This window comes from Pan troglodytes, chromosome 1 (genome assembly GCF_028858775.2).
Source record: "Pan troglodytes isolate AG18354 chromosome 1, NHGRI_mPanTro3-v2.0_pri, whole genome shotgun sequence".
In the NCBI taxonomy this organism is placed as follows: Eukaryota; Metazoa; Chordata; class Mammalia; order Primates; family Hominidae; genus Pan; species Pan troglodytes.
Genome location: NC_072398.2, coordinates 46,834,721 through 46,861,842, shown reverse-complemented (window position 1 = coordinate 46,861,842; position 27,122 = coordinate 46,834,721). Strand labels below are relative to the sequence as shown.

General features: G+C 47.1%; 1 protein-coding gene across 11 annotated transcripts in view; it reads left to right on the top strand.

Annotated features, from left to right (window-relative positions):
• LGR6 (leucine rich repeat containing G protein-coupled receptor 6) overlaps positions 1-27,122 on the top strand; it is a 127,629-nt gene that overhangs the window by 43,711 nt on the left and 56,796 nt on the right. For 10 of the 11 annotated variants that reach the window (XM_016935790.4, XM_054657666.2, XM_063793651.1 and 7 more), the window contains exon 4: positions 412-483. In XM_016935790.4, coding sequence (XP_016791279.3) covers positions 412-483 — 72 coding nt within the window. Of the gene's footprint in view, positions 1-411; positions 484-3,426; positions 3,589-27,122 lie in introns of those variants that run through there. The other variant, XM_054657672.2, reaches the window with a different exon arrangement.

Here is a 27,122-nt window from a genome sequence, read left to right as displayed (position 1 = left end):
AGAAACCTTTAGCCTTTCAGATGAATAGACACGGAAACTGACAACCTACATTTTCCCACATCCTTCCTGACCAAACTTTAACAAAATCCCAAGTACTCTGACTTCAGAATGTCTTCTCTCCTTCCTCTCCATGGTCTTCTTCACCCCTGCCTCCTCCTAGGGTCCCTTCTGAGATGCTCTCCCTGAACACTGGGCCTCCCTGCCCCATGTACAACCCCCCAGGGACCTCAGCAGCCTCTGAATCTGCACTAACAAGGCAGGGGAGCTGGACCAGACTCTCTCTGGGGCTCTGAGGCTGGGGTGAGAAGGAGGGGTCTGGCTTGGGACTGGGGGTTCAAGGGAGGAGTCAGCACCCTCCAGCCAGCTCTGCATGCCATGTGGGTCCTTAAAGCCCTTTCTCTTCTCCCGTAGGATGCTGCAGAACAATCAGCTGGGAGGAATCCCTGCAGAGGCGCTGTGGGAGCTGCCGAGCCTGCAGTCGCTGTGAGTCATTAGAGGGCTGGTCTGGGAGTCACCAGCTTCCTGGGGCCTGAGTCACAGCCCAGGGCCCCCTGCCTCAGCTTTCCCTTCCCTCTGCAGGCGCCCGCTCTCCCAGTCCACGTTCCAGACAGCATGCCGCTCCTGGTTTTGGTTTCTCCGGGGTTTTCTGTTGTCATCAGTGTGTGGCTGTGTACACTCCTATGCGTATTTCAGGAAAAGAGTGCTCCCACACCCCACTGGGGGACTGTGGGAATGGGACCTCCCTAGGTGAGGCCACCAGGCCAGCGGTCCTGGGGCGACTGGTGTTCTGCCATTGGAGCCTGGGTTTAGGGGTGGAGACTGCCGCCCAAAAGAAGCATCAGGAAGGGGTTGTCTCCTCTACCTAGCCTGCTCTTGCCCCTGGGCTCTGTTGTGGGTGGGAAGGAGGCTAGGCTCAGATACTCATTTTCTCTACTTGGGGGTGGGACTGTCCACAGGGACTCACAGGCCACCCATAACAGATCCCTCCCTCCAAGGAGCCCTGTAGTTCCCTTCTTGTCCAGCAGGGGCATCGTGGAAGCCAGACCCAGCCTGAGGGTGGAAGCGGGAGCAGGTGCTCCAGGGTGATGTAACCCAGCCCAGTGGGAGCCGCTAGGCTTCATCCACATAATGCACAGCCCAAGGCCTGGAACACAGTAGGTGCCTCATACATGCTTGATGAACCTAACTTAATTATCAGGTACAACTTCATCCGATGGGAGAGTGAACAGATATTTTGGGAGAAGTCAAAGTTGGGGGGCAAGATTGGGGCACAGCAGTTAGCTAGTGGGGGAAACTGAGTCATAGTGGGCATGCAGTGTGTCCGGACAAAGGCCTCTCATATTCTCAGACTTTGGCGCTGTTCAGTCTGTGGATGTGGAAGTCAGACAACTTCTGACTTCTCCTTGGGTGGAAGGAGAAATGAGGTGGGAAAAGGTGACTTTCTTTCTCATGACTGATATTTAGGCCCCATTCCACCTTACACAGAGGGCCAGCTGTGGGGGTCCTGGCTAGCAGCTGTGCCACACCCCCCGTGGTGAGGGCTTTCCTCTCCTACTCCTTCCCTGGGTGCCCTCTACCCTCCTGCCTCTGTGTCTGGTCCCTGGCACCCCTCAGCTGCTCGATCGATCGGCCCCAGTGGCAGAACCTGCCTCCCTGCACTCTCTCAGCTTCTGCCCCCCATTCCCAATGAGTGCTGGGCGTCTGGCCCCAGCCCTCTCCTCTCCCTCCATCCAGGCTCACCCCTGGACAGGGCCAGGCAACCCAGTGTGCCCCTAGAGGCCAACGTCGGAAGACCAGAGGCCAGGCAAGCCTGTGCTTGCTCCCCACCCGCAGGGGCAGACTAAACATTTGCCTAGGGCACCAGCGCAGCAGGGACAGCCAAAAATAAGGGAGGAGGAGTGAGGAGAATTTGACATTTCATCCACAGCCTCAAAGAGGACTTCATAGGGGAAAAAAATTAGACTTTCACTGGACTTCTTCACACTTTTAAGGTTGTTAATTAAGTTTACTTTTTTTAAAAAAATCGTGAATCACATATTCTGAGTTCTTGGGGCTTCTAAAGGTCTTGCTTTCGGACTAGGCATGGAGCTTTTGGGCAATGCAGACAATTTTCCCTACACTTTCTGGGAAGTGGGCAGCCCTTGTGGCTGGGAGAACCAGACCATTAGCTTCCACTTTCAGCCCCATTATTCTCCTTTGCCTGGGTATAACAGGGCAGGGGACAGAGGTCAAGTCCCCCACTCCCCCAGTTATAAGGCAGATGAGAAGATTTTGCTTTTTGCAATCCTGCAAGAAGAGCACTGGCCTGTGTGACAGAAAATGTGGCTTCAAGTCCTGGCTCTGATCGTGACTACTGTGTCATTTGCCCTCTCTGCACCTCAGTTTCTCTATCTTCAAGGTGGGGATAATTATCTTCCCTGCCTCACAGGGTGTTGGGAAGATCAAATATATAGTCAATGTGAGGGGGATTTGCAAAAAAAAAAAAAAAAAAGACTTCACACAGCTATAATGTATGATGATGTTATTGTGAGATCGTTCATCTAACCAGTCATTGATCCTCCGCCGTTTTTTTGTTTTGTTTTGTTTTTGAGAAAGGGTCTGGCTCTGTCACCCGGGCTGGAGTGCAGTGACCTGATCTCAACTCACCGCAAGCTCCACCTCCTAGGCTCAAGCCACCCCTCACCTTAGCCTCCTGAGTAGCTGGGACTATAGGCGTGCACTACCACGCCCAACTAATTTTTGTATTTTTTTGTAGAGATGGGGTTTTGGTTTTGCCATGTTGTCCAGGCTGGTCTCGAACTCCTGAGCCAAAGCAATCCACCTACCTCGGTCTCCCCTCCCACAGTTCTGGGATTACAGGAGTAAGCCACTGTGCCCAGCCTGATCCTTTTTTTTTTTTTTTTTTTTTTTTTTAAGACAGAGTTTCGCTCTGTCGCCTAGGCTGGAGTGCAGTTGTGCGATCTCAGCTCACTGCAACCTCTGCCTCCTGGGTTCAAGAGATTCTCCTGCCTCAGCCTCCCAAGTAGCTGGGACTACAGGTGTGGGCTACCACGCCCGGCTAATTTTTATATTTTTAGTAGAGACGGGGTTTCACCATATTGGCCAGGCTGGTCTCGAACTCCTGACCTCGTGATTCACCTGCGTCGGCCTCCCAAAGTGCTGGGATTACAGGCGTGAGCCATGGGGCCCAGTTCTATTTTTTTTTTTTTTAAACAAAATTTTTTGAGGTGGCAGAACCAGAGTTGAGCCTTGAAAGACTAGTATGAATCAGGTGAAGAGGCAGGGAATAACGTTTCAGACAGACGGAACAGCACACGCTGCAAAGGCACAAAGTTAAGAAGGAACCTGAAAGGTTCTTGTATCGATTGGAATCCCGAGAGCTCCCCAACAGCTAACACGAAGCGGTGTGTTTTAACAAGAGCCTGGGTGCCGGCGGGCTGAGGCGTAAAATGGCGTCAGCCCCCAAAATGGCGTCAGCCCCAAGTGAGGACGGGGCAGGGGTTTTATTGTCTCCTGTGAACAGGGGGCGTCTCAGTCTGACGTAACTGCTCCGCGGTACCCGGATGGCCTCTTTCTCCATCTTCAGGGGTAGGTGTCTTCCAACCAGGGTAGGTGTCTTCTGGCCGGCTCTTTTCCTGCTTCTGCTGTCTTGCTGGCGTAGGCTGCTGGTGCAAGTAGCCCTGCGCCTGGCGACTGGGCCTGAGAAGGGAGGGGTTACTCATCCCTTCAAGCTTTCAGGCCCCGGGGAGAATCTTTCAGAACCAAGTAAATTCTGAAGAATTTGGAAGGAAGTAAGTTTGGCTGGCTGAACTTGTGTGTGTGTGTGTTGGGGGACTGTGTGTGTGTGTGTGTGTGTGTGTGTGTGTTGGGGGACTGGTGGGAAGGGCAGTAGTGGGGAAAGATCTGGAGTTAGACGTGGTCATACCTGAAAAGTAGGGAGGACCTTGCTAAGGATTTGGACTTTATTCTTAAGACAGCGGGGAGCCACGGGAGGGATTTTAGCAGGAAAGCAAGGTGATAGGGTTTGTGTCTTTGAAAATTTACTTTGGCAGCAGTTATAGGGGGCAGTCTGAAGGTGGGGAAGTCAGTGAAGAGGCTCCTAAACCAAGGCAGCATGTTAGTGGCCAAAGGAAAGACAGACAGGGGCATTGGTGAAAGGAGAAGCAGACAAACTGGAAATATCTAGAAGTCATGCCAGTGAGACTCTGGAGTCGGATTGTTTGGGTTCACCTCTCAGCTTCTTCACTTACTCACTTACTGCCTATAAGATCCTGGGCAGACTAGTTACCCTCTGCGTTTCCATTTCTTTATCAGTAAAATGGAAGCGATAATAGTATCTGTGTATCTCAACAGCATAGAATGAAATGATTTAATATACATAAAAGAATTAGAACAGCACCTTTTGTTGCTACTTCTACAATGATCATTAGTAGTAGTAATGCTGACTGGATATGGGAGCTGAGGGAGAGGAGAAGTTGAGCTGACACCCAGTTCTTGGGCTTTGACATCAGGGTATACCGTCAGCAAGAGTCTGGCACGTGGTAAGAGCTTATTAAGAACATGCAGGCTGGGCGCAGTGGCTCACGCCTGTAATCCCAGCCCTTTGGGAGGCTGAGGCAGGTGGATCACCTGAGCTCAGGAGTTCAAGACCAGCCTGGCAAATATGGCAAAACCCCATCTCTACTAAAAATTCAAAAAATTAGCCAGGTGTGGTGGTGGGTGCCTGTAATCCCAGCTACTTGAGAGGCTGAGGTACGAAAATTGCTTGAACCTGGGAGGCAGAGGTTGCAGTGAGTTGAGATTGCACCACTGTACTCCAGTCTGGGCAACAGAGCAAGACTCCATCTCAGAAAAAAAAAAAAAAAAGACATGAAAGAACGAATGAACAGCACAAGGTGAGTGCTCTGGGGAGGGTGCAGGGAAAGGGGATGTGCTGAGGCCCCTCTGGGACATGTTGAGTTTGTGGTGCCTGCAGGCAGGATAACCAAGTATCCTAGAGAACCTGGAAAGTTGGTCAGTTGACCTGCAGGACATCAGTGTGTGTGTGTGTTGGTGGGAAGAGGGGAGGTCTGTAATCCAGCTCAAAGATTCCGTATGTAGGTGTTATGTTCTAAGTGTTTGGAAATTGGGAGATTCAGGGAGAGACCGCTTCAGGCCCCACAGCAAGGTGCTACTCTATCTTATTCAGGTCCTTCTGTCTTAGATAGTGACAGTAAAAGCAGGCGCAGGTGGCTAGGCTGAAAGGAGACAGTGGGGAAAAATGACAATTTTTTGGACTTCCCTGTGTGCCAGCAGGGACCCATCATTCCATACCTCTGACCTTCCTCCAAGGGACTATTGTGCCCCCAGACTAATGCCCAAGGCCAGGCTAAAGCTCCCCTAAAGCTACATGAGATGTTCTACGTATATTGTCTGATTATTCCTCACAGAAACCCCTCTCTAATAATCACCGTCTCTGTTATCAGATGAAGAAATAGGGGCAGACAAGTTCAGGGCCTCTTCCAAGGTCAGAGCTGGTGAGTGGGCATGGCAGGCCTACACCCAGTTGTTGGACTCCAAAGGCTACAAGGGAAGCCGCCTTTTGATGGCTGTCACTGGGTGACCCTCCCTGCTTCCCAAGGCGTACTAGCAAATGGAAATGTCTTTCCTGTTGGAAATCAACGGATCAGGGAAGTATGTAGAGGATGCACCCCCTGCCCATGCCCCTCCTGGGGTGATGTGTTCCCAGAGCAGACCAAGCCACTTAGGAACCTGAGCAAACTCTTGTGGACATTCCTGGAGCCTCAGGGAAGGTTCAGTCTTGTGGTCCACTTTCTACCAGCTAGAACCAGATGGGGGCACAGTAAGAGGTAGGTTTGTGTGAGTGAGGAGTGGGGCTAGGGCTAGGGAATGGGGGCCAGCCAGGCATTCTAGGCCCAGGGACCCAGCTGAATGTGGTGCACAAACTGTTTGGCTTGGCACCTGGGCAGGCAGCACCCAGCTCCACAACACCCTCCTCCTTGGATACACTTGCTTCCTCCCTGACCAGTTTGGGAGGGGGGAGAATGGCCATGCCAGACATGTCATGCCAGGCTTGAGCCAAGGCCAAGAGAAACCACAGGAAGCCAGCAGAGCCTGGGGGAAAATAGAAACTGGGTGGGGGTGAGGCAGGGCAAGGGGGAAACAGCATGGCAAAGCAGAAGAAGTGGGGGCTGCGCTGGTCTGGGTCCTGGGGAGCTCCGGCGGGCTGGTCCCAGGAGAAGAGTTGGAAAAGCACAGTGGCAAGACTAAAGGGGAGAAAACAGCCAAACAGCCCAAACCTGGATACTCTAGGGGGGAAATGCATAATGCGAAGGACAGCCACATGAAACTAGCAAACATTGTCTAGAGCCGGGGAAATGAATCAAGAGCAGTACCAGACTCCAAACTGAAACCCAAGGCAGAACTACCCCAACCCTCTCAGCCCAAGCCAGCCAATCCAAAACAGATTGGTTGACTGCTAAGAGGAAAAAGGTGGAGAAGCCAGGGTGGATAGATGATGTGCTGGTGTGCTTGTGGGCCGGGGAAGGCAGCTGGGCTCAGGTGACATGGGAAGGAGGAGTGGCTCCCTCTTAGCACATTTCAATATGCTAAGCACATTCATATATCTCATTTAATCCCCAAAGCCCTGTAAAATAGTGTCTGTTATTCCCATGTTATAGATGAGGCAACTAAAACCCAGAGGAGTTAAGCAACTTGCCTGAGGTCACACAGCTAGGATGTAACAGAGCTGGGACTTTAGTTTAGCTCCAACTCCAAAGTACCAGGTTCTTAACCCCTATCCTTTAGTACATCCCCTAAAGCTATAATCTTTAGGATCCAGAGACTTGGGTTCAAGTCCTAGCTCTATCACTAGCTACGAGGCCATGGCAAGTCACTTCCTCTCTCTGAGCCCAAGGTTCTCTGTCTCTAAAATAAGAGAGTCCAGTGGGATGATTGGCAGACAGATGTCCCAAGTGAATATCATGCATAGAGGTACAGGAACTTCCTAATGGGGTTACTGGCTCTGCTCTTGAATTGTTTATGCTTACTGGGTGCTTGCCTTCTCTGGGTCTCAGTTTCCCTTACTGTGCAATGGAAAGTATCTTTTTTGAACCCTTCCAGTCTCCTGGGAATGCTGTGAGTTGAGATGAGGAGGAAAGACCTGAGCTGCTCCAGGAGAAAATGGCTGAACCATTTTGTCCAGCATTGGAGGTCTTAGGAGGGATTGGCAGTGTTCCCAGGGAGAACCAAAAGCAAGGGACCTCTGGACAAGCCCCCCTCATCTCATGCCTCTGATCGCCCTCCAAAGGACTATTGTACCCCCAGACTAATGCCCAAGGGCAGGCGAACAACAGTAACCAACACTTAGATAGCACTTTCCATGTGCAAGTCATTGCACTTATTCTCTCACTTAACCCTCACAGTACTCTTCAGGGATGGCTACTGCTAGATGTCTTGTAATCCCCATTTTATAGACGAGCAAACTGAGGCACAGAGCCATAAAGTGACTTATAGCAGAGCCTGGGTCAGAAGTCAGGCAGTCTGGCCCAGAGTCCACGCATTTAACCAGGGTGCTGGGCTGCCTCTCGAGCAATTCTGAGAGGGCTGAATGAGATGACAAGCCTTGGGAAGTGGCCCATCAGTGGGGCTCAGGAACCATCGTATTTCCAGGGTACCTGCTCCCAGAGCTGACCTTGGGTTGTGAGCTCTGCTGGGGCGTGCCTGGGGCTCCTGGATTGCCCTATTTCTGTCATTACCCTAGGTATTCTAGAGTTAAGGGGAGCCTGGGTTGAGGGGATGGTTCTGGCTGCCTGGGGAGGTAGGGGATGTGAACACTGTGGTATCAGCATTGAGCCCTGGAGACCCTTGGCCTTGATCAGCACCCCCAGAGAGTCCACAAGAGAGCTTCAGAGGCTGGTCATGCCTAATAACCATCTTCTTATGAAGAGCATTAAGACATTTCTAGGAGCTTTTCACCAGAAGTGGCTCTTTATCTTCCCTTGTGAGGAGTAGCAATGCAATTATAGCCCCAATTTACAGACAGACCTGCAGGGGAGGTGTAGAGCAGGAGGTGACTTGCCTGGGATTCCCCAGTGGGTTAGAGATGAAGCCGGGATGGAGCTGAGGAGGATCTTGTGGTGACAGGAGAAGGGTCCAGCCATGACTGACCTTACCACTCACAGCCTCCCGGAAGCAAATCTTCAAGAGGGCCCAAGTGGGAGCCCTGGGTGATTCCAAGAGAAGGAGCCAGTTGTGCATGAATTTGGAGATTTTTCTCAAGGAGTCATTTTCTTGGGTCTCCTGAGCACTGAGGAAAGGAGGAGGACATCATGGGGTTGGTGGTGGGGGCAGGCGGCAACAAGGAAATTGTCCTTGGGTGAAGGACTAAAGATAAGAATAAAAAACAAAGTCTTGTTGTTGTTGTTGTTGTTGTTGTTGTTTTTGAGATGGAGTCTCGCTCTGTCACCCAGGCTGGAGTGCAGTGGTGCAATCTCAGCTCATTGCAACCTTCCACCTGCCGGGTTCAAGCAATTCTCCTGCCTCAGCCTCCCAAGTAGCTGGGACTATGGGCGCGTTCCACCATGCCCAGCTAATTTTTTGTATTTTTAGTAGAGATGGGGTTTCACCATGGTGGCCAGGCTGGTCTCGAACTCCTGACCTCGTAATTCGCCTACTTTGGCCTCCCAAAGTACTGGGATTACAGGCTTGAGCCACCACGCCCAGCCTAATCACCTGTGTCTTAACAAGCCCTCCAGGTGATTCTGACACACACTGAAAATTAAGGACCACTGTTACAGAAGAAAAGGATGTGGTATCGGTATGCTAGGGCTGCCTTAACAAAACATCAAAAACTGGGCGGCTTAAAACAACTGAAATGCATTCACTCATAGTTCTGAGGCCAGAAGTTCTAAACCAAGGTGTCAGCAGGGCTGCGCTACCTCTGAGGGTGCTGGGGTGGGTGCTTCTTTGCCTCTTCCAGCTTCCGGCAGCTGCTGGCGTTCCTTGTGGCTGCATCACTCCAGTCTCTGCCTTCTGCCTTCACGTAGCTTTCTCCTCTTTCTCTCTGTGTCTCTCTGTGGTCTCTGATAAGGATACTTATCATTGGATTTAGGGCCCAGCTGGATCATCCTGACCATCTCACCCCAAGATCCTTAATACATTTGCAAAGGCCCCTTTTCTAAATAAGGTCCCATTTACAGGTTCTGGAAGTTGTATATCTTCTGGGGCCTCCATTTCACCCACTACAAGGCGAGGAGGGAAAGTGGGCCTGGACCCTGTGAGAGAGCACTTGGGGGTAAGAAGCTGAGGCTAGAGTCAGGAAGAAAAACAGGAGGGTTAGAGTGGGCAGTAGTCGCGAGCCGGCTGTGCCCACCATGGGGGAATCTGGCCAAGTGAGGCCCAGAGCTGGTTGGAGAAGGGAGCAACAGGGGCAACAAGGCCAGAGGTCTGGGGTGCTCTCATCTAAGGCCTTGTCCTGAAGGTGCCGTCTGCTGTGGAAAAGCCTCCCCCCCAAAATCTGCCTGCAAGCTGTGCAGGTGATCTAGTGAACCCTGTTGGCACCACCCATCCTGCCTGCCAGCCAGAGGGCCCTAAGGCCCAGCTGTGCTGTAGGGCCCAGCTGAGGGGTCCCCAGGGATGCACGAGGTGGCAGATGGCCTCCCTGGCATGGCTATTTTGGGCTCCGTGATTATATGCTACTGTATTTGGATCTTCCCAAGGTTCCGGGAGTTGATTACCACATGCGTTTGGGGCAGAGGCTGCTCTGAGGTGGGTGGGTGGGCGGGCGGGCAGCCCCCTGCAGCCCTCAAGGGTCTGAACATGGGTAATTTGGCTCCTGAGAGATGCTAGGAGAATGTTCGTGGTGGGCTGGGCCAGGGGATCAGGGGTGATTCTTTCAGCCGTAAATGCCGGTCTGGGACAGAGTTGGCCCAAGTCGGGCCACCCAGGAGCAGTGCGGGAACACCTCAGCTCAGACTTGTGGGGCTCCTCAGCCTTCCTGCTAGCCCTCTCTGGCTATGGTGCTAGGGCTTTCTTGGGCCAGAATGTTCTCCTCTGACTGGGCCACTCCTGCCCTCTGCGCCCCACAGAGCTCAAGCAGGCCAAGGCTTGAGAGGCCTGAGGCAAGAGTATCCCGGGTGTTGCGAACTGATAGCTCAGATTTGGTGTAGGTGCAATTAAGCCCCTAGTCGGGACCAGGAGGTGGGTGATCCCTCCCCCATGGGGAGAGGACAGAGGCAGGCTTTCTCCTCAGCTCTCCTTCCTCTTGTATTATTGCCCCTTCCTGAGCAGCTGATGCCAGTGCAGAGCCCTGGCCTGAGTTCTGGGTCTGTCAGGAGGGAAGAGGAGACCGAACTATTGGTGTGTCTCTGTCCATCCATCCATTCATCCTTGCATCCATCCATGCATCCATCCATCCATCCATCCATCCATCCATTCATCCATCCCTCCCTCCCTTCATCTATCCATTCATCCATCCCCCATCCCTCCTTCCCTCTGTCCCTCCCTCCCTCCATCCATCCATTCATCCATCCCTCCCTCCCTTCATCTATCCATTCATCCATCCCCCATCCCTCCCTCCCTCTGTCCCTCTTTCCATCCATATATTCATTCCTCCATCCCCATCCCTCCCTCCCTCCCTCCCCCATCCCTCCATCCACCCATCCATCCATCCATCCATTCATCCATCCCCCATCCCTCCCTCCCTCTCTCCTTCCATCCCCCATCCCTCCATCCATCCATCCCTCCCTCCCTTCATCTATCCATTCATCCATCCCCTATCCCTCCATCCATCCCTCCATGCATCCATCCCCCCATCTGTCCATCTGTTTGTTTTTGTAAACTTTGACGAGTGCTTGAAATGCCTAACACAAGAGATACTGAGATAAATAATAAAACAAGGGCCCTGCCTTTTCAGCAGCTCTTGGTCTGATGTAGGAATATTAGATACACCAAGACCCCATCTTCATCCTTCCCTTCCCATACATTCTCCCATTCTGTGCACTTAAACCTCTGTGACAGAAAAGTCAGTGCAAGCAAACATGATGTAAAATGTGTATATAAAAGCTAAAAGAGAATTGACTAAAATGATGAAAACCGGGTGAAGCCCAGTGTGTGTAATCAAAATCATATTGGTAGTTAATGTTTGGTGAGTGCTTACTATGTTACCAGCCTCTAGGCTAATCCTTGGCAGACTACCTCATTCCTTGCAACAAGCCTCTAAAGGAGGTCCTGTGATCCTTTTTTTACAGATGAGGAAGTGAGGATGTAGGGAATTGATCAGTTGGTAAAATGGTTCATCTGCATACAAAGCTCATGCATACTCTTAGCCATGACTTTAGACTGTGCAGAAGGGCAGCTGTGAGGGACCCTTGAGGTCTAGTTCCCAAGGCTGTCTACCTCACAGCATTAGGGAAACTATAAAGTGTAGATCCCCAGGCCCCTTCTCAGACTTAGTGAATTGGAATCTTCAGGGCTGGGGCCCAAGAATCTGGATTTTTAAAAAATCTTCCCAGGTGATTCTGATGCAGAGCTAGGTTTGGGAGCCACTGCTCCAATCCTTGCCACTCAAAGTGAGCTTCATTGGTCAGCAGCATCGGCGTCACTTGGGAGTATAAGTGCAGAACCTCAGACCTGCTCACGCAGATTCTGCATTTTAACAGGACCCATCCCTCCACCCCCCAGGGGATTAGTATGCAATTCAAAATTGGGAATCACTGTTCTTTTGTTCAGGAGCTTCTGGGACATTCTGCGCCCTCTCCCAACCTCAGCTGAGATGGACAGCAATCATTATCAGCTGTCCATAGGTCTGTCCCCTAGGCCCTAAGGACTTTCTGCAGAAAGTCTCCAACCCTTAGAACCCCTTTTTTGTACCCCCGCAGTCACTTGTACACATGGGATGTAAATGTTAAGGTTTAGACTGGTTTGGTTGTGGACCCACTTGGAGGCAGTGAAAGGTACTAGGTAACCTTTTGGGCGATGCAGTTGGACAGATAAAGGTTAGACTTTGGGAAGAACATCCTAGCTGTCTATACCACACAAAGGGGAAAAGGCTAGAGTATCTTCTTGGGAAGGTACATTAGAGTCACACTCTCCTCACCTGGCCTGGGGGCAGGAGAAAGTGTATGACGATCTCACTCTGATCCCATCATGATGTTTTCTGGGAGTATCCTTAGAGAATCCCAGAGAGGTAAGAGAAGGCTCAGGCTGCAGCCAGGAAGAGTGGAGCCAGCACCTGTGGCCTGCAGCAGCCTTCCACTGGCCACACCCCTGGAGCCTTCGCCTGCCCCCTCCTCCTCCCCAGCGCCTCAGCCATCCTGATGAGAGAAGAAGGGTCGGGGGCTGGGAAAGCGTGATCTTTTTCGAGAGCGTGTGAGTAATTTTCCATCTGTTTATGAGCTGTTGGAGCCCAGGTGGCTGCCAGCCACTTGCTGGAGGGTGAAAATCCACACAGCAACCGGAAAAGGCGGCAAGCACACCAGGCTCCTGCCCTGGCCACCGGCTGAGGCTGCGTGGGTGGAGGCTGCCCTCCTAAGACCACAGGACCTTAGAATACTGGGGCTGGAAGGCGTCATGGAGGTCACTAAGTCCAACTGACTCTTACAGGTGAGGAAACTAAGCAGTTGAAAGAGGAAGTTACTTCCCAGTGTCGCCCAGTGAATCAGTGGCAGCGCTGCAGCTAGCTGGAACCCAGACCAGGCCTGCAGATGCTTTTTTGGCTCTGGAAGGGGATGATCTATTTATGAGCCTCTGTGACCACTGCAACCAGATGGCTCTAAGATCAGTTGTTCTGGAATGTGACCCCATCCGGGGGACTCTCGCCAAAGTTGCTTCCCTCCCCTCACCACCCTGACACCTGTTTTGAGACTTGGAGCCAGCTCCTTCCTTTGCCCTCCCTTAAACGACTCTAGCAAGGCCTGGTCTGGAGGGCTTTGAGGGTCCTGGGAGGGGTCTGGACTATGGAGAGGGAGGAGCGAGGCCCATGGTGTTTGGGGGGATGTGCTGCTGTGGCGTGGCAGTCACTGAAAGGTTGCAGTGCCTTCAGGGCCCTGGCAGCCCACAGAGAGGACATCATTGCTGTCCCCTCGCAAAGCAATCTCTTCCCCAAGGAAAAAGGACAAGTCCAGCTCTCTCTGCCCTCCCCATGTTTCCTAGAAGAATTCCACTTTTTCTCCAGAAGGTGTCCTGCCTTTATTGCCTGGTGAGTGGGGAGTGCAGCACCTTTCTGGGGCTGGAGGCCACAGAGGACCATCAGCACAGGTGACCCTGGCCCCATCCCTATCCTGGGAGCCGAGGCACCACAGTTGGGAAAGAGGAGAGAAGGCAGGAGTTGGAATGAAGGGAAAGAGGAAAGAAACTTTCTTTGAGCATCTCCTGCGTGATAGATACCAGGTACCTTCCTCAGGCTGATCTCCATTCAGCAGCAGGGCCACCAGTACCACTCACTGAGGCTCCACTGCAGCCGACTCCTGACTTCGCTCTCTCCTCCCCTTCACAGTCCACATCAGTGGTGTCCATCAGTTCTTCATCTACAGGCGAAGCATTCTTACCCTTCTGATAAGGTGCTTTCCAGCCCTTATCTTATTTGATTGCATAGGAGCATGTGATAATGTTGCCTACTCTCTCCTTAAAGTCCTTTCTTCCTGTGCCTTCTGTAAGGAGACCCCCTTCTCCTAGATCTCTCCTCTCTAGTCACTCCTCGATTCTCCTTGGAAGCTCCTCTTCCCCTGCCCATTCTATAAATGGCAGAATTCTTTGGGAGCTCTGCCCTATCTGTGCTTCAGTTTCTCCCTGGGAGGTTTCTCATCTGCCCATGGACTCAGTAACTACCTGTGTACTGATGGTTCTCAAGTCTTAGCTTTAGCTTAGATTGGTACAATGAACGGCCTATTGGAATCTCCACTTGCATGACTCACGGGGCTTCAAACTGAACATTTCTCAAAGTAAACCCATCATCTCCTATGCATATTCCTTCTCCACATCCTCTGTTTCGAGAAATAACATCATTTAGTTCCCTAATTCGGAGACTTGGGTGTCATCCTTAACTCTTTCACCACTGCATCCAATCAATCAAGTCCCAGTGACTGTACATCCTGTTCGCTCTGGAGTAGGTCCTCTTTTCCTTACTTCCTGGTGGCCACCATTGTCTGCCCACCATCATCACTTTCCTGGGCTGCTGTAACAGCCTCCTTACAGGCCCCCAGCTTCTACTCTAGACTTACCCCAGTCTTTTCCCCACATTGCAGCCAGATGGATCTTAAGACACGAATGTGATCATGTCACTCCCCTGCTTAAAATTCTCGGTTGGCTCCCAATTATCCTGAAGACAAAGCCCAAACTCCTTGGCTAATGTACAAGGCAACCCACGACCTGGCTCCCGCCCATCTCTCACCACTTCCCCTCCCACTCTATGCTGTAGCCAGACTGAGTAACTTGCAGTTCTCTTGGGCGTGCAGCCTGTGCTCCTGTGCTTTGCTGTTCCCTCTGCCTGATATACTTGCTCCTAGTTCTCCTTCTCACCATCCTAATTCATCCTTCCCACCTCCTACTCATCCTTTAGGTCTTACCTTGAATGTCTCCTCCTGAAGGAGGCCTTTTCTGATTCATTCAGCTGCCTCTGTGCTGCACTCCCAGAACAGCCTGCAATCCTACTGTTATTCTCTTATTTCATCCTGTTTCCCTCTATACTCTGAGTTCCACAGGGTTGGAGACTGAGTGTCCTTTTTTATTTATTTTTTATTTTTATTATTTATTATTATTATTATTATTTTTTGAGACAGAGTCTCACTCTGTCACCGAGGCTGGAGTGCAGTGGTGCAATCTTGGCTCACCGCAACCTCTGCTTTCAAGGTTCAAGCGATTCTCCTGCCTCAGCCTCCTGAGTAGCTAAGATTACAGGGGCCCACCACCACACCCAGCTAATTTTTGTATTTTTAGTAGAGATGGGGTTTCATCATGTTGGTCAGGCTGGTCTCAAACTCCTGACTCAGGTGATCTGCCCACCTCGCCTCCTACAGTGCTGGGATTACAGAAGTGAGCCACCACACCCAGACTGGATGTCCTTTTTTAAAATTCAGGATTCCCCATTGCTAGTACAATATGTGGCGCATAGTAGGCACTGAGTGATCTTTGCTTATAATTGTACATTTTAATGAATGGGGAAAGAGGACCAGAGAGGTTAAGTAATTTGCTCAGTAACACACAATCTGTAAGATCTGGAGCTTGAATTTTAACTCAAGTATGTCTGATTCCTGAGTCCATGCTTTTTCTGCCATAACTCCCTGGTTCCCCCTTCCTCTACATTCTTCCTCAGAACACCCAAGAAGTTCTGAGGAAGGATGGACCTGGGGGAGAAGGGCCCTGCCTGCTCTCTGCTGTCGTGTTTCAGGGAGGTGGCATAGCAGACAGAGCTGAGAGGGGGAGTAAAAGCAGGAAAGCTACCCAAGGGGTTTAAAACGAGACGATCACAGATGACGGCCTGATATAGGCAATGCTGTTGGCTTCCAGTTGCAAGCACTGGCTCTGTGCTGTGAATTCACAGAGAGAAGGTGTATGAGGAGGCTGCAGGCCTCCACTGTCTGATAGTGTGTTGTCAGAGCCTGCACGCTCGTATGTGGATCACCCTAAATAAAACAGGAATGAGAAAAGAAACTTGTTATTTTTAAAAAGCCATACAGTGTCTTCTGCAGCCAACAATAACATAATTTAGAATTACCTGCTATATGAGGATGATCTATGTCCCTGCAGCCCCTGAGCCTTCATAGGGAATGGAGAGGCAGGAGCTACAGGTACAGCATTGAAGACTACATAGGGGCATTCACCATTTCCAGAGCTCCAGGTTGGGGTGTTGGGGGCAGGAGAGGGAAGAAGAGGAAGCCTCAGATCCCTCCCAGCCGGGAAGCCAGGAGGCTCTATTCCCCAGGCAGGACTCCCCCAGCCATTTCCCCTTTCCTTCCTGCTGTCAGCTGCAGCTGACAGGAATGAGGCTGCTGGGCTCCTCGGGGAGCCACCAGGCCTTTGGGGCCAATGCAGCTGCCTCTGCCCCCAGCCCCAGGCCAGCATCCTCCCCTGGCCCCCATTAGCCTGCCTCTCAGCTGCACATCTGCTAACTGGGGGCCTGAAGGGCCTTAGAGTAAAACCCCGCTCAGAACATCTGGAGTGTGGGGGGCTGGAGGGGAGCCCACCAGGAAGGGAGAGGAGATGGGAAAGTGGAGAGGGAAAGGGGAAAGAGAGAGAAGAGGAGGGAGAAGGAGGACTGTTGAGGGAGGGGCCAGACTGAGGGGATGAGGGGGAGATTGGAGGCAAACGAGTAGTCCCCGGATTCTTAGTTCTGCCTTTTGTCGAGGTGAAATGGGTTGGAGGGGGTGTGGTGAAGGGGGTGCCCAGGGTTCCTCCAAGTCATCAAATGACACCACTTACGTCATCTCACTCCTCTGATCAGAAACCGCCCACAGACCACTGACCAGCTGGGGCAAATCTTCCCTTAAGTTATACCTGTTTTCACCTTTGTGTCCCTATACCTGCTCTCTACTCCAGCGAAGCCACTTCCCTTTCTTCCCCCTACCTCCCCAAACTTGTCCTTCTACCTCCATGCATTGGCTTAAGCTGTTTCTCAGACTAGGAAGTCTTTCCTTTTCCTTTCTGCCAAGCCTTGACTATACTGCCTGCATCAATACAGCCCTCTCCTCCTCCAGGAAGCCCCCCTAGAATAATTCCATCTGACTCTGGGCCTGCTGGGGAACACTAAATACCAGAGCCAGGCATCCTCACTCTTTATAACTATTTCTTGTCTCTTAGCCTTGGCTTTCCCATCTGTAAAGTGGATGCAGCCCCTGGGCTCCTGTACGTGAAAGGTACCATGGGTGATTAGTGGCAGGATTGCTCTGTAATTCAGCCAGCACCAGCTGAGCCAAATGCCCTGCTGGACCAGAGTCTGCCAGCAACTACCTGCTGCCAGAGGCATGGAGAAGAACCTGACAAGAATTCAGGTTGTGGAAAGGAACAGGGCACTGACAATACATAGCCTTTAGGTACTGCCCAGAAATCTGGTTTCGGACTTGTGGGATTGGGACACTAAATGGTAGCCTTTTGGCAGGTGTGTAAAGTTTGGAAAGGGCTCCATGCCCAGCCCAAGGCAGATGGGTATGCTTCCTGTCTCCTTTCTCTCCCTGACAGGAGTCCTGAATCTGACTGTGTCCAGACTGCTTTGAGACTTGAAAGTCAGAGGGAAGAAGGAAAGTAAGCCTTAGGGAGCATTTGCTAGGTGCCAAGCATTGTGTCAGGCACATGCATGGGCACTCTCACCACGCTCCTTAATTGAGGGCTTCAACGCACCCAGCAGGAAGACATTCTGACACTCTCGAGTCATGGCTCAGTCTGGGGACTCCAGACTGTGGCAGCCCAAATAATCTGTCTACTTTTAGCTGGAAGGGTGATGTTTGATTTTAGGGTCTCTGAAAATAGTGCTGCTTTTCTGTGAAAACCAGCTCTGCCATTTTCTAGATAAAGTATCATAACCAAATTGTCTAAACATTCTGAGCCTCAGTTTTGTGATCTATAAACTAGGAATAACAAAGTGGTTGTTTTGAAGACTCATGAGATGACGTATAGGAAGACTTAGCACAATGCCAGGTACATCCTGAGTGCATGATAACTGATGGTCCTAATACTCTTTTTTTTTTTTTTTTAAGATGGAGTCTTGCTCTATTGCCTAGGCTGGAGGGCAGTGGCGTGATCTCAGCTCACTGCAATCTCCGCCTCCCGGGTTCAAGCTACTCTCCTGCCTCAGCCTCCCAAGTAGCTGGGATCACAGGTGCCCACCACCACGCCTGGCTAATTTTTTATATTTTTAGTAGAAGCGGGGGTTTCACCATGTTGGTCAGGCTGGTCTCGAACTCTTGACCTCGTGATCCGCCTGCCTCGGCCTCCCAAAGTGCTGGGACTACAGGCATGAGCCACCGCGCCTGGCCAAGATGGTCCTACTATTCTTTTTTTTTTTTTTTTTTTTTTTTTGAGACAAAGTCTCACTCTGTCGCCCAGGCTGGAGTGCAGTGGCCCAATCTCAGCTCACTGCAACCTCCGCCTCCTGGGTTCAAGTGATTCTCCTGCCTCAGCCTCCCGAGTAGCTGGGACTACAGGCATATGCCACCATGCCTGACTAATTTTTTGTATTTTTAGTAGAAACGGGGTTTCACCGTGTTAGCCAGGATGGTCTCCATCTCCTGGCCTAGTGATCCACCTGCCTCAGCCTCCCAGAGTGCTGGGATTACAGGCATGAGCCACTGCACCCAGCCTACTGTTCTTATTAGACTAATCTCCAGAACTGGCTCCTACCACATCATCATTTTCCACCAGGGTGGGAGCCTGAGGCAGGATGCTTTGTGCAGCTCAGGGAAACTCTGGCTGTGAGGAGCTGGAGTAGGATAGACTGGAGGGGTTCCTCACCTCTGGTCAGGCTTTGCTGCAAAACTAGATTATCCAGGAAGGGAAAGATACTTCCTCCACCCCTGACCTCAGGAATGGTCCATCTGGTGGTGAGTTGCCCCTGCCATGAGTGAATGTGGGTCATTCCTTCCATTATGTTTGCATTCTGCAGATCCGTGTTGTACACTTCCGCATGCCAGGTGCTGATGTGCCTGCCTTCAGTGAGTTTGTTACCAAATAAGGGCTGTGAGACATGTTCACAAATAGTACATGCTAGAATAAATATAGCTGGTGCATATGCAAAGTCCAGAATGCTGTGGGAAGGGGAGGAGCAAGTGTTTGCTGGGCGAGTGTGCCAGCACTGTGCCAGTTTTGAAGGTAGAATAGGAGTTGAACTGGTGGACGCTGAATGAGGTGGCTCATGCCTGTGATAGTATTTTGGGAGGCTGAGGCGGGAGGATCTCTTGAACTCAGGAGTTGAAGATCAGCTGGGGCTGTAACAATAGTGAGACTCTGTCTCTACAAAAAAAAAAAAAAAAAAAGGAAAGAGAAAAGAGTCGAAAAGACAGTTTTTGCTAGGAGGGAAAAGCCTGAGTGAAGTGTGAAGGCAGCGAATTGGGGGCGCGGGGATAGGGTGTGACATTGCTTTAGAGAATGGCAGCTTGGTTTGGTGCAGACACAGCTTCCTGTGCTTGTAGCACTGTCTGCCTGCCCACTTGAAGGAAGACCTGTGTGTAGGAGATAAATCTGCAGAGAGGGCCGTGGCTTTTGATGACCAGCTAAGGACTGCCTCACAGGCAAGGGAGGTTCACCACAGGGTTTTCGTGGAGACAGATGTGTGTCCCAGAAAAGCACTTGGACCTAGCTGTCCATAGTGGACCCCAGAGCTTCTGCCATGGGCCACGAGTGAGGCCAGTTAGGAGATCACTTCAGGAGGGGTCCTGGACCACAGCAGTGGCCTTGGGGTCAGGAGGAGCGGGCATGGCCTTGAGATTCCATTACCAGGACCTGGTGACTGATTGTATAGGAAATCCAGGCAAAGGTGGGACACAGAGCAGGTGAAATGAAGCAAGTAAATCCCTTTCCACTGCCTGCTCCTCGTCTCTCCCTCCCCAGCGCCCTTCCCCGCTCAGGCTGCAGAGTCCATGGAGCACTCCCTTGCCAGCCCCCCTTAGCTCAGCTCTCCAACAGCCTGGGAGTTAATTATACACTGACGTACTTTGTTTTTAAAAACATGTTTATTTTTGCTCTGACTCATTGTAGAAAATTTAGAAAATACAAAAAATAAAAAGAAGAAAATAAAAATCACCCACAATTCTACCACCCAGACACAATGCTTGTTAACATTTCTGTGTATTTCTCTATGAGCACACATACTCTTACAAACACACATGCTTCCTTTATGATACATTAAATCTTTACATATTATGTCAGCATCTGGTTTATTGTCTCTTTAAAATTGTGCGAGTACATCACTAGTGTAAGACTTTTAGCTTTAAATATTTAACAATTGAGATATAATTTACACAGCATAAAGTTCTCTCTTTTAAAATATGCAATTCAGTGATTATTAGCATATTTACCAAGTTGTGCAACTATCACCAATAAGTCTAGAACATTTTTTGTCATCCAAGAAAGAAAATCCTTACTCATTAGCAGTCACTCCCTATCTCATCTTCCCCCAGCCCCTGACGACCAGTAATCTGCTTTCTGTCTCTTTGGATTTGCCTGTTCTGGACATTTTATATAAATGGAATAATATAATATATAGCTTTTAATATCTGGCTTTTTTTACTTAGCATAATGTTTTCAAGGTTCATCCATGTGTATATTTATGCATGTAACAGCACTTTATTCCTTTTTTATTTTTTTTAATTTTTTTTTTTGAGATAGAGTCTCGCTCAGCCACCCAGGCTGGAGTGCAATGGTGCGATCTTGGCTCACTGCAACCACTGTCTCCTGGGTTCAAGCGATTCTCCCGTCTCAGTCTCCCAAGTAGCTGGGATTACAGGTGCATGCCACCATGCCTGGCTAATTTTTGTATTTTAGTGGAGACGGGGTTTCACCATGTTGGCCAGGCTGGTCTTGAACTCCTGACCTCAGGTGATCTGCCTGCCTCGGCCTCCCAAAGTACTAGGATTACAGGCATGAGCCACCGTGCCTGACCACCTTATTCCTTTTTATAGCTGAATTATATTCCTTGGTATAGATATACCACATTTTATTTTACCTCTTTATCAGTTGATGGATACTTGGGCTGTTTCCACGTTTTGGTTATTATGAATAATGCTGCTAAAAACATTTGTGTACAAGTTTTTATGTACACATATGTTGTCAGTTATCCTGGGTATCTAACTAGAAATGGAATTGCTGGGTCATATAGAAACTCTATGTAAAACTTTTTGAAACACTGTCAAACTCTTTTCCAAAGTGACTGCACCATTTTATATTTCTGCCAGTATTGTATGGGCATTTCAATTTCTCCACATCCTTGCCAACACTTGTTATGTCTTTTTGATTATAGCCATCCTAGTGGGTGTGAAGTGGTATCTCATTGTGGTTCTGATTTGCATTTCCCTGATGATTAATGATGTTAAGGATCTTTTTATGTACTTATTGGCCATTTGTATATCTTGTTTGGAGAAATGTCTATTTAGATCCCTTGCCTATTTCCTGACTGGGTTGTCTTTTCATTGTTGAGTTGTCACAATTCTTTATATATTAAAGATATAAGTCCCTTATCAGATATATGGTTTGAAAATGTTTTTCTCCCATTCTGTCTTTTGTCTTTTTCACTTTCTTTATCATATCCTTTGAAGCACAAAAGTTTTTAATTTCAATGAGGTCCAATTAGTCTATTTTTTGGTTTGTTTGTTGTACTTTTGGTGTTATATCTAAGAAACCATTACCTAATCCAAGGTCAGAAAGATATATGTCTATGTTATCTTATAAGGATTTAACAGTTTTAGGTCTTTAAACCATTTTAATTTTTGTATATGGTTCATACATACACAATGTAGCTAGAGGTCCAGCTACATTCTTTTGCATGTAGATATCCACATGTTCCAGCACAACATTTTTGTCATCCCAAATGCTATTCTTTAAAAACGCTGTTTTCTCCTATTGAATTGTCTTAGCACTGTTCTTGATCATCAATTGCCCATAAATGTAAGAATTTATTTCTGGACTCTGAATTCTATTCAATTGATCTATATATCTATCCTTACCATATAGTGCTATATGGTCTGCATTACTGTAGCTTTGTAATAAGTTTTGAAATTGGGAAGGGTGAGTCTTCCTACTTTGTTATTTTCAAGGTTTGACTATTCTTGCTCCCTTGCATTTCCATATAAATTTTAGAATCAGCTTGTCAACTTCTGAAAAAAGACCACTAGGACTGTGATAGTGGTAGCATTGAATCTGTAGATCAATTTGTTGAGTATTGCCATCTTAACAATATTGTCTTCCAATCCATGAATATGGGATATTTTCCGATTTATTTAGGTGTTTTTAAATTTCTTTCAACAATGTTTTGTCGTTTTGAGGGTATAGGTTTTGCACTGTTTTTGTTAAATTTATTCCTAAGTATTTTGTTCTTATTGATGCTATTTTAAATGGAATTGTTTTCTTAATTTCTTTTTTTGGAATACTCATTGCAAGTGTACAGAAATCCAATTGATTTATATATATTGATCTTATATCTTGCAGCTTTGCTGTACTCATTTACTAGATATAATAATTTCTTTGTGGATTTTTATTAAGTTTCTAATGTTTAATAGGAGCAGTCCCTGTTCATTTTTCTCTTATATTTTACTCATCTATTTATTATATGACATGAACTTTAGTTTTATTTTATGAAGGTGCCGTCACTTCCTGCCAAAAATGTCCCACTGGGATCTTAATTGGAATTACATTGTCTATAAGTTGATTTGTAGAGGCTTTACATAATTAAAAAATATAGTCTTCTCCTACAAGATTTATTATTTCTCTTAATTCAAAACATCTTTTATATATCTCAGTAATATTTTTATAGTTTTTGTTTTTTTTCATTAATGACTCATTTCTTGTTAGAATTACTCCATGATATTTATTGGGTTGTGTTTGTTTATGAGCTTTCTTTGGTGGCTATTGCTAATGTAAAGGGGGTATTTTCATCATTGTCTCTTTTATTTATTGTTGGAATTTAGGAAAATATTGAGGTGTATACATTCATCTTGTATTTGATCACTTTATTAAATTCTCTTATTAATCTTAAGGCTTTATCATTGATTCTCTTGGAATTTATAGATATCTAATATTATTTGTAAGTAATAATTATACCTCTTATTTCTGTTTCCTGTCTTATGCGTTAGAGCTTTCAGAACAATGACTATTAGCAATTATGACAATGAACATATTTATCTTGTTCTGGATTTTAAGAGGAAGATCTCTAGTATTTTCTCATTAAGTATGATACTGGATATCCTTTGAGATAATAGACTTTACCATGTTGAGAAAGTATTTCTCTGTGTCAATATTTTACATTTTTTTTAATTAGAAGTTTTAAATGTTGCTGAGTGGTTTTTTTAGTATATATTATGGTTATATATACTAAACCCATTATACTATAATAGAATTTATTATTTTAACATCACAGTATTCTTTGGATAATCCCATCTTGATGGTGGTAGACTATTCTTACTGTGTTTTATTGCCAGTATTGTAATTACAATATGTACATCCTAATAAAATATTCATAAATGAGAATGGGCTATAGCTTGTTTTCTGTGCTCTCTTTGATCGCTTTTGTTATTGGTTTAAACTGAGTTCCAAGAATGAATTGAGTATCATTCCAGTTTTTTCTATCCCTGGAACAATTTATAGAGCATGAAAATTATTTTTTACTTGAAAGTTTGGAAAAATTTACTGACAAATTTCCTGGCCCCAGAACCTGTGTTTGAAGAGCAAATTCTTTGATAACATTTCTAATCTCTTCTTTAGTGTTTGATCTCTTTGATTTTCTACTTCTTAGATAGTTTTGGGCATTATCTTTTCCTGAAAACTATCCATTTCATCAAAATCTTTTCCATCTGTGCTAATATATTAAATTATTTTAAGAAAATGAGTTGTATCCTGGAAAGATGTAAATGATGCTTTGTCTCATGTCTATCATGTTTTATACTTTTTAAAGGCTTAATTGATGTTTCCATTGTTCTCCTTCTTGCCTTCTCCTCCTCCTTCCTCCCATCTCTCTTTCCCCCTTTCCCTGCCTCTCTCTTTTAGGTACTCTATCCCTCAAATTTTAGCTACCCTGGCTTCCCTGAACTCTGCACGCTATCTCCTCAACTTAGAGTGAACACAAGTTCTGCCTGAGTTCCCTCTCTTTGTCCTGCAGCCTGGACACCCTCTCCAGGCAAAAGCCTGGCCAATCATAAGGCTCACAGAATGTGCCTCCCAGCTCTCAGCAATCATGGTCCTGCGCTGCCTGTTGTCCAATGCCTCAAACCTGTTGCTTTTCACTTGTTTGAGGCAAAAACAACTGCTACTCCAATCCTGCCTGGAAGTAAAAGCCAAGAAGAATTCCCCATTATCTCATTTTATTTTATTATTATTATGGTTTTCTGAGACGGAGTCTCACTCTGTCGTCCCGGCTGGAGTGTAATGTCTTGATTTCGGCCTCAGCCTCCTGGGTTCAAGTGATTCTCCTGCCTCAGCCCCCCGAGTAGCTGGAATTACAAGCATGTGTCACCACGCCCAGCTAATTTTTGTATTTTTAGTAGAGATGGGGTTTTGTCATGTTGGCCAGACTGATTTCGAACTCCTAACCTCAGGTGATCCGCCCATCTCAGCCTACCAAAGTGTTAGGATTACAGGTGTGAGCCACCGCTCCTGGACTATTTTATTTTTTCAGACAGAGTCTCGCTCTATCGCCCAGGCTGTAGTGCAGTGGCACAATCTTGGCTCCCTGCAGCCTCTGCCTCCCGGGCTCAGGCGATTTTCCTCACTCAGCCTCCCAAGTAGCTAGGACTACAGGCATGCGTCTCCATGCCCAGCTAATTTTTGTATTTTTAGTAGAGAAAGGGTTTCACCATGTTGGCCGGGCTGGTCTCGAACTCCTGACATCCGCCTGTCTTGGCTTCCCAAAGTGTTGGGAATGAGCCACCGTGCTCTGCCAAATTCCCCATTCTTGAGTTCTTCATTTAAAAATTATCTCTCTTGATTGCCTGTAGTATATTTTCAAGTAATTTTTCCCCCAAGAACAACAGATGGCAACTGTATTTCTGATCTTTTATATAGTTGAGAATATTTTTTTGTGGCCAACTAGCTAATATATTTTTTTGTGGCCAATATAAAATTATTGGATCACAATCTATTTTTCTCAGAATCCTGTAGATAAAGCTCCATTTCCCCCTGACATGCAGTGTGCCAGGAAATTCTGAGGTCAGCCTTATCATTTTATTCTTTCAAGGAGAGCATCTTTTTTCTTTATGAATGCTTACAAGATTTTTTTTCTTTATCCTTACAACTGAAATGTTTGCCAGAATGTGTTGAGGTATTCTTTCCACTTAGTTTGCTTGGGATACAATAAACATCTTAAATCTACACTATTCTTTCAGCTCTAATGTTTTCTTTTTATTATTATTATTATACTTTAAGTTTTAGGGTACATGTGCACAATGTGCAGCTTAGTTACATATGTATACATGTGCCATGCTGGTGTGCTACACCCATTGACTTGTCATTTAGCATTAGGTATATCTCCTAATGCTATCCCTCCCCCCTCCCCCCACCCCACAACAGTCACCAGAGTGTGATGTTCCCCTTCCTGTGTCCATGTGTTCTCATTGTTCAATTCCCATCTATGAGTAAGAACATGTGGTGTTTGGTTTTTTGTCCTTGTGATAGTTTACTGAGAATGATGATTTCCAATTTCATCCATGTCCCTACAAAGGACATGAACTCATCATTTTTTATGGCTGCATAGTATTCCATGGCGTGTATGTGCCACATTTTCTTAATCCAGTCTATCATTGTTGGACATTTGGGTTGGTTCCAAGTCTGTGCTATTGTGAATAGTGCCGCAATAAACATACGTGTGCATGTGTCTTTATAACAGCATGATTTATAGTCCTTTGGGTATATACCCAGTAACGGGATGGCTGGGTCAAATGGTATTTCTAGTTCTAGATCCCTGAGGAATCACCACACTGACTTCCACAATGGTTGAACTAGTTTACAGTCCCACCAACAGTGTAAAAGTATTCCTCTTTCTCCACATCCTCTCCAGCACCTGTTGTTTCCTGACTTTTTAATGATTGCCATTCTAACTGGTGTGAGATGGTATTCTCATTGTGGTTTTGATTTGCATTTCTCTGATGGCCAGTGATGATGAGCATTTTTTCATGTGTCTTTTGGCTGCATAAATGTCTTCTTTTGAGAAGTGTCTGTTCATATCCTTTGCCTACTTTTTGATGGGGTTGTTTGTTTTTTTCTTGTAAATTTGTTTGAGTTCATTGTAAATTCTGGATATTAGCCCTTTGTCAGATGAGTAGGTTGCGAAAATTTTCTCCCATTCTGTAGGTTGCCTGTTCACTCTGATGGTAGTTTCTTTTGCTGTGCAGAAGCTCTTTAGTTTAATTAGATCCCATTTGTCAATTTTGGCTTTTGTTGCCATTGCTTTTGGTGTTTTAGACATGAAGTCCTTGCCCATGCCTATGTCCTTAATGGTAATGCCTAGGTTTTCTTCTAGGGTTTTTATGGTTTTAGGTCTAACATTTAAGTCTTTAATCCATCTTGAATTAATTTTTGTATAAAGTGTAAGGAAGGGATCCAGTTTCAGCTTTCTACATATGGCTAGCCAGTTTTCCCAGCATCATTTATTAAATAGGGAATCCTTTCCCCATTGCTTGTTTTTCTCAGGTTTGTCAAAGATCAGATAGTTGTAGATATGTGGTGTTATTTCTGAGGGCTCTGTTCTGTTCCATTGATCTATATCTCTGTTTTGGTACCAGTACCATGCTGTTTTGGTTACTGTAGCCTTGTAGTATAGTTTGAAGTCAGGTAGCGTGATGCCTCCAGCTTTGTTCTTTTGGCTTAGGATTGACTTGGCAATGCGGGCTCTTTTTTTGGTTCCATATGTAATGTTTTCTTTCAGTTACAGCTATCATGTGCTTCTGCTCCATTCACTCTGGGTTTAATCCTCTGGAATACCTATGATTCTCAAATTCAAATTCAGTTCTCGTTTCTATCTATCTCATATTTATTTCCATAATCTTTGCCCCTTTGTCCTTTTATTCTGACTTCAAGGAGAGTGTCTCATGTTTGTTCTCCCCATTGCTAATTCAGTTTTTTGCTGGGCCAGGTCTACTCATTATCACCTACAATGCAAATTTGAATTTTGCTTTTTTAATTTACTTCCCCTGCAGTCTTCCCATATCTCACCTAGTTCCATTTACACTTCAATTTGTCTTTGAAACTTGCCTTTTATTTTATTTTATTTTATTTTATGCTGTTGTTCTTCTGTCTTAGCTTTTTTTCTTTTCATGGATTTTTGTTCCTGTTTCAGAGAGGTCATGATTTCTTTTTTTTTTTTTTTTTTTTTTTTTTGAGACAGAGTCTCGCTCTGTCACCCAGGCTGGAGTGCAGTGGTGCAATCTCGGCTCACCGCAAGCTCCACCTCCCGGGTTCATGCCATTCTCCTGCCTCAGCCTCCCGAGTAGCTG